This window comes from Delphinapterus leucas, chromosome 5, assembly GCF_059928025.1.
Source record: "Delphinapterus leucas isolate spDelLeu-1000000601 "Yukka" chromosome 5, BTC_Dleu_Yukka2, whole genome shotgun sequence".
In the NCBI taxonomy this organism is placed as follows: domain Eukaryota; kingdom Metazoa; phylum Chordata; class Mammalia; order Artiodactyla; family Monodontidae; genus Delphinapterus; species Delphinapterus leucas.
The window spans coordinates 106,495,591-106,508,817 of NC_143133.1; the positions used below are offsets into that span (position 1 = coordinate 106,495,591).

The following is a 13,227-nucleotide window of genomic DNA, read 5'->3' on the forward strand; positions in this document are numbered from 1 at the left end:
TGTAGAACACAGTAGAAGAGCTAAAATGAGGCACATCCCTCCCTCCCCAAGTCTAATCATATTGTCCAGAGAGATTTTTCAGTGGGGAACAAAATTGCTTTCAGAATGATACCACCTGCCCATCAGCTTGCGGGGACACTAACAGCTCTGTAAAGAGCTCTCGATAAGGAAAATGAGCTTGTGCAGGGTCTCGGCAATCTCCATCTTCCAGCCTCATCTGGAGTGACTGATAAAGACACACTTTTAGTTTCAGACTCAGAATGCAGCACTGCGCAGATACTCGCAGACACTGTTGCCAATCAGAAGCAGGAGGTCGGGCGGGTGGCCCTGACGCGGTGGCTGTTTGACAGGCACTCAGCGCCCCCTGCCCCGGCCCTTCCAGCCTGCCAGCCAGGCACTCCTCCACCCAGATGCTCGGGGAGCGTTGCCATCTCGTGGCTTTGTCTTCTAGCAAACGAGCTTCTTGGCAGGGAGTCGGGGGAGGAGAGCCCGCTGAGCCCCCGGAGGGTCAGGGGGCTTCACGATCCGGCACCCGGGTCCTGTGCACCGGCTCCTCAGCTGTGACACGTCACAGTCCTCCTCACTCCCTTCGAATCAGGAGGCGGGGTAGCAGACACCTCCTTTGCCAGGAGCCCAGAAACCTCTTCCGAAGGTCACCGCCTCCCCTTTTTCCTTTTCTCATTCTATATCTAATACAGAAAAAAGAAACTGAATTTAAGTTTCCATAAACGTAAACTTGATTTAAGATTTTTAGGCGAGAGCCTCTATTTTCTTCTCTAAAATAATTTGTCTTTAAAGGTCACGGATGTAAAGAAGGGAAACCCCAGGGCCATAAACAAACTGATCGGGTTGGTCCGAAGAGCGACTCTCGGCCGAGCAGATCCGACGGTGATAAAGGAGGTGCTGGAGAGGCAGCTGTCGTCGTGACGGGTTCGGGTCCCCCTGCCACGGCCGGGCTGGAGCCTGTGCGCTGATGTCCTAGGCCCCAGCCAGATGCCCCGCCCGACCTGCACCTTGAGGTGCAACCTCCACGCAGACCAGGCCTGGCGCCGTTGCTTCATCGACATCACACGCTTCCGGGGGAGGTGCAGCAGCGGTGAGAAACAGCATGTCCTAGTGCGCGGTGACGCCGAGCTCAGTGCCACATGCTGTTTCAGATACTGTCACCACCCTAGGAAAACGTTTCATTCCGCAGGTCCCTCAACAAATATTTTTAAGCACGTGCTAAGGGCCGGGCGTTGTTCCAGGTGCTGGGGATTAGCAATGATGAAGAGAGGCCGTGATCTGGATGCAGTATTTTGTTTGCGGCGCTCTCATTAGTCTTAGTACCAGGAATGTATTCTCCCATCCACTGAGTAAAAGTGATGTTGCCCATTCAATGCCCAGGGATCCCAGAAGGCAGAGGTCTGAGAATAAATGATTTATTTATTTTTTTGGTAAAAAAAGACAACAGAAGTTTTCAAATAAATTTAATGAATAAAATTTATACTGAAACATCACATAAAAAATTAACTTACACGTTGAAGATTGTGCAGTGGACAAACCCCCCTCGCCACCCTCAGACCGAAAAGTTTTAAAAGGCGAGAAAAAAGCTGTAACATTAAACTGATTTGTTTTGCCTGGAAAGAATAAGATGGTAAGCTAGTAAATCAAAATCTTGATGGTTTTAAAGTTACCTTTAATGGTAACTGTGGTACAGTTAACAGTAGTCCATGGAGGCTGCGTTGCCCTCACCCCTGTTCTCGTGGCAATAATACTATTTCTCTGTCGCACTGGGGCACCCCTTTGTTCACTGCACGCCTTTGTTACCTCTGACTCACAACACTGAAGACCAGTTTTGCAAGTGCTGTTTTTTAAAAGCACATGTCAAATAAACTGTGACATAAAAGAAAATCATTGGAGGCCCTGATTTTACACTGAATTCTCTCTTGTACTAAGAAGAGTACAAACATTTCCGTCATGAACGGTGCTCCAGTGGTAGCTGGGGACCCGGAGGAGAGTCACCAACTTAGCAGCTCATGGTTCCTGGTCGCAGATGATCGCTCAGGACTTGCCTAACTAGGAGTAAAGAGAGGTCAGGACTTCCCTAACTAGGAGTAAAGAGAGGTCAGGACTTCCCTAACTAGGAGTAAAGAGAGGTCAGGACTTGCCTAACTAACTAGGAGTAAAGAGAGGTCAGGACTTGCCTAACTAACTAGGAGTAAAGAGAGGTCAGGACTTGCCTAACTAACTAGGAGTAAAGAGAGGTCAGGACTTGCCTAACTAACTAGGAGTAAAGAGAGGTCAGGACTTGCCTAACTAACTAGGAGTAAAGAGAGGTCAGGACTTGCCTAACTAACTAGGAGTAAAGAGAGGTCAGGACTTCCCTAACTAGGAGTAAAGAGAGGTCAGGACTTCCCTAACTAGGAGTAAAGAGAGGTCAGGACTTCCCTAACTAGGAGTAAAGAGAGGTCAGGACTTGCCTAACTAGGAGTAAAGAGAGGTCAGGACTTGCCTAACTAGGAGTAAAGAGAGGTCAGGACTTGCCTAACTAGGAGTAAAGAGAGGTCAGGACTTCCCTAACTAGGAGTAAAGAGAGGTCAGGACTTCCCTAACTAGGAGTAAAGAGAGGACTGCCCCTCTTCCCAGCCAGAAAAGCAGGGACCAGTCAGTCATCCGGCTTATTTCAGACAAGCATGAAGAGGTAAGGTTTTTTAAAAAACTAACTTTTTTACAAATGAGTGACTTAGAAGTGTTAAGAGAATACGGTACGTTACATCACCCAGGAAGCCACGTGCCCCTCGCGCATGCCGTTGCAGTACTGAAAACTCCTGGGCCTGACAGTAAAACATTTTCATCAAACCTCTTTTCGAGAGAGAAAGGCAGAGCCAGTTCCCACCCCCCCACCCCGTGGCTCCTGAGTCTGGAATCTGGCGGGATCATGATTTTGTAAGAAATGATAAGATTCAGTTTTGTTTTACAAACTCCATTTTCACCAGAGGTCTGGCTTCTTGGTCATCAACCCTTACAGAAAGCACTGGACGATCTTTCCAGACCATTTTAAATCAAGGGCTTACTTAAGTGGGGTCTGGGAGGGGCGGGGACAGCCAGATGAAGGCCATTTACCAACAATATCACGTCATATGTAAACCGTCTTATGGACTGATCATTTCGGGAGAAAAATGCCATTGCTGGGGTCGGGGGTAGAGGGAGGGCTAAATGGGTAAAGGGGGTCAGCTGTGGCGGCAGACAGAACTCAGCCTTTGATGGTGAATACACTGTAGTGTATGGAGAAGTCAGAATATAATGTTATAAACCAGTTACCTCAACACACAAAAAAGCACTTGACCTTTACAATGCTAACTGTCATCCAGCTCTGACAATTGCTTGTTGTCTTGAAGGCCCACTTCTGAAATCCTAAAAATGAGATTGTGTTGTTGTAACTGCTCATAGAAAGAAAAAAACGTATCAAAGCACAGCTCAGATATCTTACCTGGAACCTGACTAGATATTCAGAATACATGTTTATCTAACGCCCTAAGAAATTCACAAAGTATGGCTCTACTTGTAACTGGGCTTCAGTGAAATACAATTTTAAATACATTTTTGCATGATTGTGAATTTAGTCTGGTTCTCTGTTTGCTATTCAGGGGGAAATCTCATTGAAATGTATGAGTTAGCACCACAGGTGAAGCCAGTGCCATCTGTCACTGGAGCCCGCACACCTGGAGGCTGGGAGGGCAACGTGCTGGAAGACTGGCTCCCCCGGGTGCCCTGTGGCTTGAGGAGGAGGTTGGTTGATCGGCTGGTTCTGGGGGGAGGGGAGGGGTGGCAGCCGCAGCACTCGGCATGCTACCTGGCACAGGATCCATTTTTAGCAAAAGTTCATTAAGTTTATAAAGCATAATTAATTGTGGGAGTCCCTCTGTATGAGGGGTGGGTGCTGCCATCCACTAGGCTTTTAAACTCTGGGTCTAGGAAGGAGCTTCTTGACTCTGTCCAGGCTTATGCATCAAGGTGAACTTCTGTTCCCATCTTCTAAGATGTAGACAACCCAGGGAAAAAAACTTGTCAGTATTTATACCAAGTTAAGGGTGTTTTTAGCTGAGCTCCCTCCCTCCCTTCTTTTTGGTAATTATGGCTAATCTGGAAGAAGGCTATGAATTGTTTTCAAGTAAACACTCTCCTAGAGCTTTGCGTTGGTTGGTTAGTTCGATATATAGCTTACGGCCAGGACCCACAATCCATATTGTATTTTTCATGTCTATTGAATTTAGCCACATCATTTCAAGGATTCCACATAGGACTATTTGAAAAAAAACACTAGATCTATATGAAAGGCCATGTTATTTTACCCACCACCAAAAGCAGCATGGAAATGGCTGCCACGCCTCTTCAGATTTTAGACAAATTGCATTCGTGGATTATTTGTGAACAGAGCGGACCCTCGATGGTGAGATGGAAAGCGCTAATTGAAATCCTCTCTTGTTGTCTCCCTTCGTCAGACGTCTTAGCAAAAATCATTTAAGTAATATTGTCAACACCAAATAATCTCTTTTAAAATATCTGCAGGGCAAAATGGTACCTCGTTATAGGTGGGCCTTTTCTAGACTTGTCCCAGTAAAAAGTCAGCTGCTGCCCTAAGAAGCACAGACTTCTGCAGCCTCAGCTCCATGAAATGCATACCTTGTCAGGTTCAGAAAGCACACAGTAAATCTAAGTCTCCCCAAAGATGCCTGAAATATGTATGGAACGCATGCGGGCAGACCCTCCTGGCGACCTTGTTCCTTGTGTGGGTGACAGGAACAAAATTCACAATGATGACAGGACAGGGAGGGGCATTCCCAGCTAAAATCGGCCCCTGTCTTAGGATTCCAAGTGCAGAGGCCAAAGAACTTTGCCCCTGTCCCTCTGGTCCCTACAAAGCCTCAACGAATATCTTTCACTGAAGCCCCCGTTTATCCAGTTAGTGAGCTGCCAGGATGATCTGTCCTCCAAAACAAGTAATGGCCTAATAAACGCCTGAACATAGAGAGGATTTACTGAGGCAAAATTATCCCGAAAACAATTCTTAGTCTTTTGAGAGCTCTTTCTAAAGCGTTAGGTTTATGACGATCATTCAAAAAGGAAAAAAAAAGTCAACTCCATTTTCTTAAAATGTTTCCTCTGTGATGTGATTTAAGAAATGGAGTATAAACTGGTTTGACAGTGTTCTGTCTTAAGCTGTTATCTGATGGAGAACGAGTGTTACGTGATTTACAGTCTGATGGCTGAAGCGAGAAGGGGCCGAGAATATCTTCTTAACGACTTAAAGCATTGTGGCCTCAGCTACAGAGGGCTGCTGTTCAGGAAGAGCTAATACCGCAAGGCTTGTTGGGACGCAAGGTGAGCCACAAATTACCCCGGCCTGGCCAGTGACTTAAAGTAGCACATGCAGTAATAGCTGTCCCGCAATAAAGTGTTTCATAAAAATGGCCAAGGGTGCCAGCCATTTCAGTAAATACACGGCTGGTAGTTAGCAATTACATTGACCCATCCCTGCCTGAGAGCTGGGTGTGCACTGCAGACATTCACCGTCACACCGGTGACACGTCCCACCCCCGCCGGGGCCGCACTTCCCAAGGAGAGCAGCCCAGGCACACTGACCCACGTTCAGAACGGGCAGCCTACCCACAACCCCAAACCTCTGAACACAGCTGGAAACCCACCCACACTGACCCTGGCAACCAGGCTGATTCTGAGACATCAAAAACGACTTTCAACCCCGAGTACCATGGGCTGCCCAAAATGAACAGGTAACCTGAACGGTCACGTATCCTGTCTCTAGATTCTGCTCATAAGAGGATGCTCTCCTGACAACACCCTGGAGCCAGGATGTCTTAATGGACTGAAAATCAACAACTGCATCAGACCTAAGTAAAAGCCACTTGATGAGGAAAAGGTACCCCTGAGGACCCGCGGAAGAAGTGAATGCGTCCTCCCTACACGTGACAGAGGCATCGATTCCAACCCCAGCTCGTCAAAGTATTTTACTAAGTCAAATGGGGACCATTTCACAATTCCTCTAAATACCGGGGAAGGAAAGGAAGTGTACCTACTAATAAAACCACATCTCTGATTGGTTACTCCAGCATTCCCATTTCATGTCTGGGAATCTGTAATTCACTCCATAAAACTGTATTTTAGGCTAAACTCGATCTGGAATCGCTTTAAAATTTTAAAAACAAACGTTTTTAAACATTTGGCCACTTCCAAAAATCAGTTTTAAGTATCCCAGTGCTCTCCTATATTTTGAAGCACAAAATCCACTCCACCTAGAACTTTACGTCAGACTCTGAGTTATGAATCAAGGTGAAGGATGTGATGCTCCAGGAACCCGTGACTCACCTCCGCTGCCCGGGGCCACCAGGCTCGACACAGCGACGGCAACCTCAGGGGCTGCACCAAAGCCCGTGTCCACTGAGTCCTGGGGGCCTGTCGCGTGCAAAGGCATCCACGCACTGGCACATTTTAAAGCATGCCAAGTATCGTTCAAAATCCTTCCCCAAACTCATCGCAAAAGAGATTTCTAAGGGTGTCACCTATTACTTTATGACTAGAACATTCTACTTCATTACCGAGATATTTCCCATCAAGGAATTCCCATCGCCACCCCCTGCTGTTCAGTATCTTCCTATCTGCCTAGATCAATGTTCATTCCTCCAAACCCCCCAGGATTTGTTCTTCTCCTATTTTAGCTTCCGGTCTCTGCTGTGTTCCCTCTCGCATGTCCACACCACCCCCAAACCATCCTTAACCTAACCCACCTGGCTGTTCCCCTCAACTGCATGGGTCTACCAGTTCCCTAGAATATATTTCCAGGCCCATTTTCTGACTTCATTTTGAGAAACGCTGGACTCAGTACTCTGGTGGAGGGCTGCAGGGGTTTCAGAAACCTGAACCAGCGTCCACCTCCAAATAGGCTGGGTTGTCATGTGGGTTTGCTACCAGCACCCCACCATGGGAGTGAGTTAGTTAATTTTCCTGCCTCTCACCCCACACCGGTCATCTCTGTCCTCCTTTAAAGCAAATCTACTTTTTTTATAAGTACCTACTTAAAAAAATACTCTTTCCCAGATGATGCCTTCCACAAAGGGGACTGTGGTTTTCTATAATAGAGCAACATGGACTCAAGGAGAAGAATCGACACCATCACCAGATAATGGAGAGATGTGGAAATCGGACCAGAAAGCTGAAGAATACGGCTCTCAGACGTGACTTTAGCTTCCTATATACCTGGTGAGTCCAAACTGGAAGATACATACTTGTGCAAAGCAAAGTTGGAGGATAATACATTACAGCTGAAACTCATCTTCTGTTCCTCTCTCTCCATCTCTGAGCCACTGACTTTTCCAGTAGAGACACTTACGCAAGTGCAAGTGGATGTCGGGAAGCCAAGAGCAGGCCAGTCCGCTGGGCCTCGCACATTCTGGCTGCTGCACCGCAGCCGGGCAAACCATCTTTCAAGACAGACAAGTTTGAAGTCAGAAATGTACAACGAATCACTATCTTTGGTTCCTTGCCTAGACTTGCAAGCACCGCGAAGCAGGACTCCTGAGAGCCATCCAGCCCCGGCCAGAGCTCCTGAGGCTTCATTCCAGGACTGGCTCACTCGCTTCAAAATCCCTGAAACACAAAAGGCAGCCTCAGCTCTGCAGCGTCTCAGATGTGCGTCTCTCCTCCACGCCCTTCCTGTACTAGGGCCTGATTGATTAAAACCAAACCAGTGCTCCTGAGGCACCACCACCAGCCCTGTGACCACCCCCGGGGCTCAGCAAGATGCCCACAGAAAGAACAGAGACCCGGGGCTTCCAATTTCCTTCCCAACCGGGTGGGGGGGGGGGTCACCCTGCTTACGTGCTTCTCACCTGCCCACAGTACAGGAGAGTGGAATCTAATATCCATGCATATCAGTCGTTTATTGTCTCGTTCTTTTTTAGCCCACAATTATTTTGTGTTTGCCTCTCTGTCTGTGGTAGGAAGACCATGGCTCTAAGTATAATTACACCTGGCAGAGCAGGCTGCAGAGCAGAGAAGCACTAATACATCACGGTGGGGCCTCGTGATGAACCCCATTACTCAGAAGGTAGCGTTTCCGTGTGGAGTGAGGCCCCAGCAGGCACTTGGCTTGGCGGGGCTCCCTGCGACCTGTTTGCCTTTACATCCTGGTTCCCTAAGTGGCTGTACAGTTCCTGTTTCTCCACAAAGTGCAACATATTAGAAAAAGCAAACAGATTTTAAAATAATAATTACCAAGGTTTGTACAGATTGTATTTAGTTTACTTTTATCCTTTCCCCCACACCATACCGCTCCAAAAAAACCCACTATGAGACAGTGTCACAGACGAACCAGTTTGTTTTTCATAAAACACTTAAAAAAATAATGATGGCTGTCTTCTTTCTTACATAAGCATATACCACGCTTTGTTCACACCAATCAAAGTCCTAAAAGCCAGAGTAACATTTTGCATAGGCATAGTTCATCTTGTGCAAATCTTACTAAAATAAGGCTATTTTCAGTGTTTAGGTAGTGATATACTGAGCAAAGAAAGCTCTCGAGCAACAAGAACGTTTCCCTGCATTCCAAATTCTCTCCAACTACATCTGACTTCCCAGGCAGAGAGCTGAGACCAGTGGATTTGCCTGCGCTGTAAGGCAACACGTGTCGGGCGGAATACAAGTCTTGGAAGTAAAATACAAAGGGACGGATGCTGTGTGCTTGTGTGACGGAGGCAAGAAGGGCTCCATCTTTATTCTTCTCCTAATAAGAAGACGGAAGCCACGACGCAGAAGGCCACAGGGGCAGGTGTGCGTTCTTACGTGCTGTTGAAGGGCCTTCTGAGGTGGACACCTCCAGAAATCACTGCCTCCCGGTGTTCGCTGGGTGTGATCTAAGCTGCAAGCTGAGTGACTCCGAGGGATGGGAGAATAAGGACCAAGAACTCTGAGGAGGAAAAACTGAGCCAAGACTTAGATTCTAGGGCCTACAAGGTGGGAAGATCCGGCTGGGGAGAGGAGGCACCCAGAAAACCCCCCTCCCCACGTATCAAGTATCGTCAGGAAGTCTCAAAGTAGAGGTGTCTGTAAGCAGCTTTGCATTTAACGTTCAGTCACGGCACTAAAACCTTAAAAAAACAAGAAACTCTATTTGAAAAGAAAAAGCTAACAGTAGCTGTCATCCGAGTCGCCCAGGATCTTGCAGCAGAGAATGGAGTGTTCCTGGGCCAAGGCAGCCAGCTCCTTCAGGAACTCGGGGAAGAGGGCGGCCGCCAGCATGGTGTCCCGCACGGGCGGGGGCAGGCTGGGGGGCACCCCGGCCACCTTGGCTCTGTTTGTCAGGAAGGGCTGAAGCACTCGTGGGGGGCCATCCAGAAAACTCCGGCCGCTCCCTGTCCTGGAGGCGTCCTGAACGGGATCTGAAACTAGAAGGAAGACAGCCATGGTGATCCTCCAGAGCCCTTTCCGCCCACCCCTTAAATGAAGTGTGTGTGTTGGGGGGTGTGGAGTGGAGTGTCTCGTGCGAGTTCAGCTCCCGCTCTGACTGGGGTCTCAAGACACGGCCCCCAGTCACCCCCTCACACCACTCTGAGACACACGGATCTGCCCAGATCAGCTCCAGCACTGGGCATGTGACATGAGAGTTTGATCCCAAATCCTGTAGGAGGGCCTTCATGTAGAAGCTGTGGCAAGAATATAGGTTTATCAAGAACCCTCCCCGCCCAGGGCCTGGCGAGGGGGGAGAAGGAAAAAGTCACGTCCTGCGGCCGCGTCAACCAAGTGAGGACACAGGTCACTGCGACGGTTATTTAGGGGTGTCCAGGGGCTCCACCTGTTCTCCCGGCCTCCCAGGGTCGGGGTGACCGTCCGCCCTTTGCCAGCTGAGCCCTGACCACCCGGCAGAGCTGCAGGAGGCCACCTGGGTTATACACACCACACCCTGCCGTCCGCAGCCCAGGCTCCAGCCTCCTGGGCTCCCTGCTGACCGCCAGCCCCTTCTGGCCAGGACTTCCAGCCTTTGTGGAGAATAGAATGGAAGAAGGCTTTTAAAGGCTGGAAATAATGGAGAGGAAGCTGGGTGCTGATAAGACCAGACTGGGAACTTCCCACCACCGTGGGCAGCTCGTGGCAGCAAGTGGCTTGGACCTTCCATTCAAGGAAGGTTTCCAGGAGTTTCCATTTCAGTTTCAAAAATGTAGGTCTAAGATGATATGAACCAAACTTCAACATACCCAAGTGATTTGCATTTTCATATCAAATCAGTTTTACCAATTAAAATGGTTCAACTTTCCCAACTATTTAATTCCTGAAGCTCTCCGGCCTTCACATTGACAGGAATTATTTATGCCTTCTTCTGCCCCCGACTCAAACAGACTCATTACTCCTTATAAATCATTATATTCAAGCTCTTCATTATTTTGGCTGCTTTTTAGAATTCAGTCCCATTTTTCAACACTCTTCTCAGAGTGTCGCTTAACTGTGGTACTAAAAATTCTTGACATTTATAGTACTTTCCACATCTCACTACTATCGTCGTTAGTGTTAAAAAAAAAAACTTCCGTTTTACTGCTTCAAATATCCTTTTAGATTAAAGCTTATCACAGTTCATGCCATAAAGAACTGGAGAAGTTGTTGAGAATCTGCTGCTACCTTTCAGCAGAAACTCACAATATGTCTTGACAACAGAGTGAGGACGAAAGTGTTGACCTCCCTGAGCACACTGCCACCCTTGGGGGACCACGCCTGAGTATCTCCACCCCAGCCCTCCAGCACTGCGGCACCCGGCTCTCCAAAGGGCCCAGCGAGGCTCACTGAGGAAGCTGGGCTGATGCCGCAGGGGATGGGACACTCCGGGCACCAGCCCCAGAGCCACACTGCTCGTGCTGGTTCCCCCACCTGGCATTCCCTTGCCCGTGTCTGCACACCTAAACCTCACCAGGCTTAGACTCTGCCACTTACTGGCTGAGTGACACCAGGCAAGTTGCTTTACCTCTCTGTGCTTAATGTCCTCATCTGTCAAAATCTCACGGCTGTAAGGATTAAGTGAGTCAATAGGTATGATGTACACAAGGACCTCTTGGTAAGTGTCAGCCATCACACCACCGTCAACTCAGCCGTCACTGACTTTACAGACCACTCCCATTTCCTGCCCTGGAAGTGATCCCCTGCTCTAGCCTCCCACTCATTTTATTTACCAACTGGGGCTTGCAGTGCCCTTCAGACTTGCGTCGCTGTTTATGCTCTTTCTCCTCTACCAGACTTCCAGGTTTCTGAGAGCTGAGCCCCTAAACGACGTGTCCCTCATGGCCCCTAACACGCTTCCTCATCCACAGAAGAAGCTAATAAACATTTGCTGAATGAACGAGGGAAGGGACCGACCAACGTCAGGTCCTCCTTATACCTGATCTTACTGGAGCTGGTTCATTTCCTCATCTCCCGTCTTCCTCTTTCAAATTCACTCCTCTTTTCCCCCAGAAGGGCTTTTGTGGATCATTTATCTAGCTCGATCCATGAATTTAAAAAGCGTCATCGCTTAGGCTCATTTACCTAGCTTGAATCTAAGAATCAACACTGTCTTCGCTAATGAAGGCAGGCGGGAGCCCAGGGAGGGAGACGGAGGGCCAGCAGGGAAGTCCTGGTGGTGGTTCTGTCCCGTCAGCGTGGGACTGGCCCTTCCGTGAGTCAGACTCAACTCAAAAACAAGGAGACCCGAGTTATGGTCCCTGCCTGGCAACTAGCTAATCATACAACGTCTCAGTTTCCTTTTCCACAAGATGGAGATAATACCTACCTGGTCCCCTTCTAGAATTAGAGATCAGTGAAAGGGCTCTGAATACAGCTAAATACTAGAAAATACCACCTCTGTGGTTTGAGGGGAAAATGAAAAGACTGGCAAGTAGCTGAGCCTCAGAGACCAATAGTCTCAAGAGTGACAATGTGACAGGAGCACAGGAAGTCCACCCGGACTCCTCCTTCTTTTGGAAGCGTTAGGCTGGTTTCACCAGGGCCTGCGTGACGGAGCAGCTCGGGCTGCGGGCGTCCATTGTAAAAGGGCCCAGGGCACGGCTGCAGCGCCCGGAGCAGAGGCAGGGAGGAGGGAAGTATAAGTAAACGTCAGAACCGGGAGTGGTTTCCCGAAATGTTGCACTGGGTCTGAAAAGCCACAACAAAGGGTTTTCAAGATACTACTGGGAAGGCTTGAGAAGTTAGGAGAGAAATCCGTTACCCCTCACCTCCCTGTCAGCGGCATCAGACAAGGCGCACAGCGCACGGACATGGACACCCCAGTATGTGGCCTCTTACAGGATTCTAATCACTCATTGCTCTGTGTCCTGGTGAGAAAAGGGCTCCCAGATTCATCTCATTTATAGGCAATCACATCACACGCAAGGCTTCAGCTTTGCACAACGGGACGGAGACCTTCGTCATTCTGTGAGTTGAGAGATTTTTGAAGTTGAGGGGAGGGTGTCCCTTTGCTAACCTGAACGAAGTTAGGAGGTTAATCTGAAAAATTCCATCAAACAGAAGTCTTCGATCCTGAGAGTAGCTTTCTACAAGTCAATGTCCCCTGAGAGTCACAGACCTTGGAAATCATCCCCCACAGCTGCCTAACTGACCACCTTACGCAGTGGGAACAAGACCCCCCTGGGCACATATCTGGCAGCCGCCACCATCAGTGTGAGGCCAGGACAGAGCACAAGGCATGCTCACCTGGATCATGCAGGTCAAGGAGGCTGGTCAGGGTGTGTAGGCACCCGAGCTTAGTGATCCTGGCTGACCACCCGGGCCTCTAACTTCAGCTTCCTTCTATGAAAATGAAGCTAACAGCACCTTTCTTGCCCATTGCACAGTGCTGTTTGAAAAGTAAAACTGTCGGGGAAAGCACTTTACAAACTGCAAGATACAAGTGAAGACCAAGCCCAGAGTGCAGTGTGGGGAGACGCAAGTCACCTTCTGTCTGGAAGACTGCAAGAACTGCCATAATCCCTTGCAGCTCTTCCCATCAAGAGGTGGGGGGTCTGCTCCACTCCTGCACCTGGGCTGACCAGTGGTTTGGCCAACAGAATACAGCAGAATCGACCCAGTGGAGTCCCGAGCTGGTGCCTCAAGAGACTGCGTGTGCTCATGCTCTCACTCTTGCAACCCTACAGCCATGAAGCTGCCAAGCCAGGGCTAACCTGCTGGATGACGAGAAACACGGACCCCCATCAC

At 48.8% G+C, this 13,227-nt stretch overlaps 2 protein-coding genes across 20 annotated transcripts in view; one reads left to right on the forward strand and one right to left on the reverse strand.

Annotated features, from left to right (window-relative positions):
- GATB (glutamyl-tRNA amidotransferase subunit B) overlaps positions 1–3,600 on the forward strand; it is a 75,527-nt gene extending 71,927 nt beyond the window's left edge. The window contains exon 13 of the mRNA XM_030764043.2: positions 799–3,600. Coding sequence (XP_030619903.2) covers positions 799–927 — 129 coding nt within the window. The 3' untranslated portion in view covers positions 928–3,600. The remainder of the gene's footprint in view (positions 1–798) is intronic.
- FHIP1A (FHF complex subunit HOOK interacting protein 1A) overlaps positions 1–13,227 on the reverse strand; it is a 223,811-nt gene that overhangs the window by 493 nt on the left and 210,091 nt on the right. For 16 of the 19 annotated variants that reach the window (XM_089912383.1, XM_089912382.1, XM_089912378.1 and 13 more), the window contains 2 exons: positions 9,950–10,031; positions 1,457–9,440 (listed from right to left, as the gene is read on the reverse strand). The exons of 1 other annotated variant lie outside the window; for it this stretch is intronic. In XM_089912383.1, coding sequence (XP_089768509.1) covers positions 9,194–9,440; positions 9,950–10,031 — 329 coding nt within the window. In that variant the 3' untranslated portion in view covers positions 1,457–9,193. Of the gene's footprint in view, positions 1–1,456; positions 9,441–9,949; positions 10,032–13,227 lie in introns of those variants that run through there. 2 more of the 19 variants (XM_089912369.1, XM_089912384.1) reach the window with 1 other exon arrangement.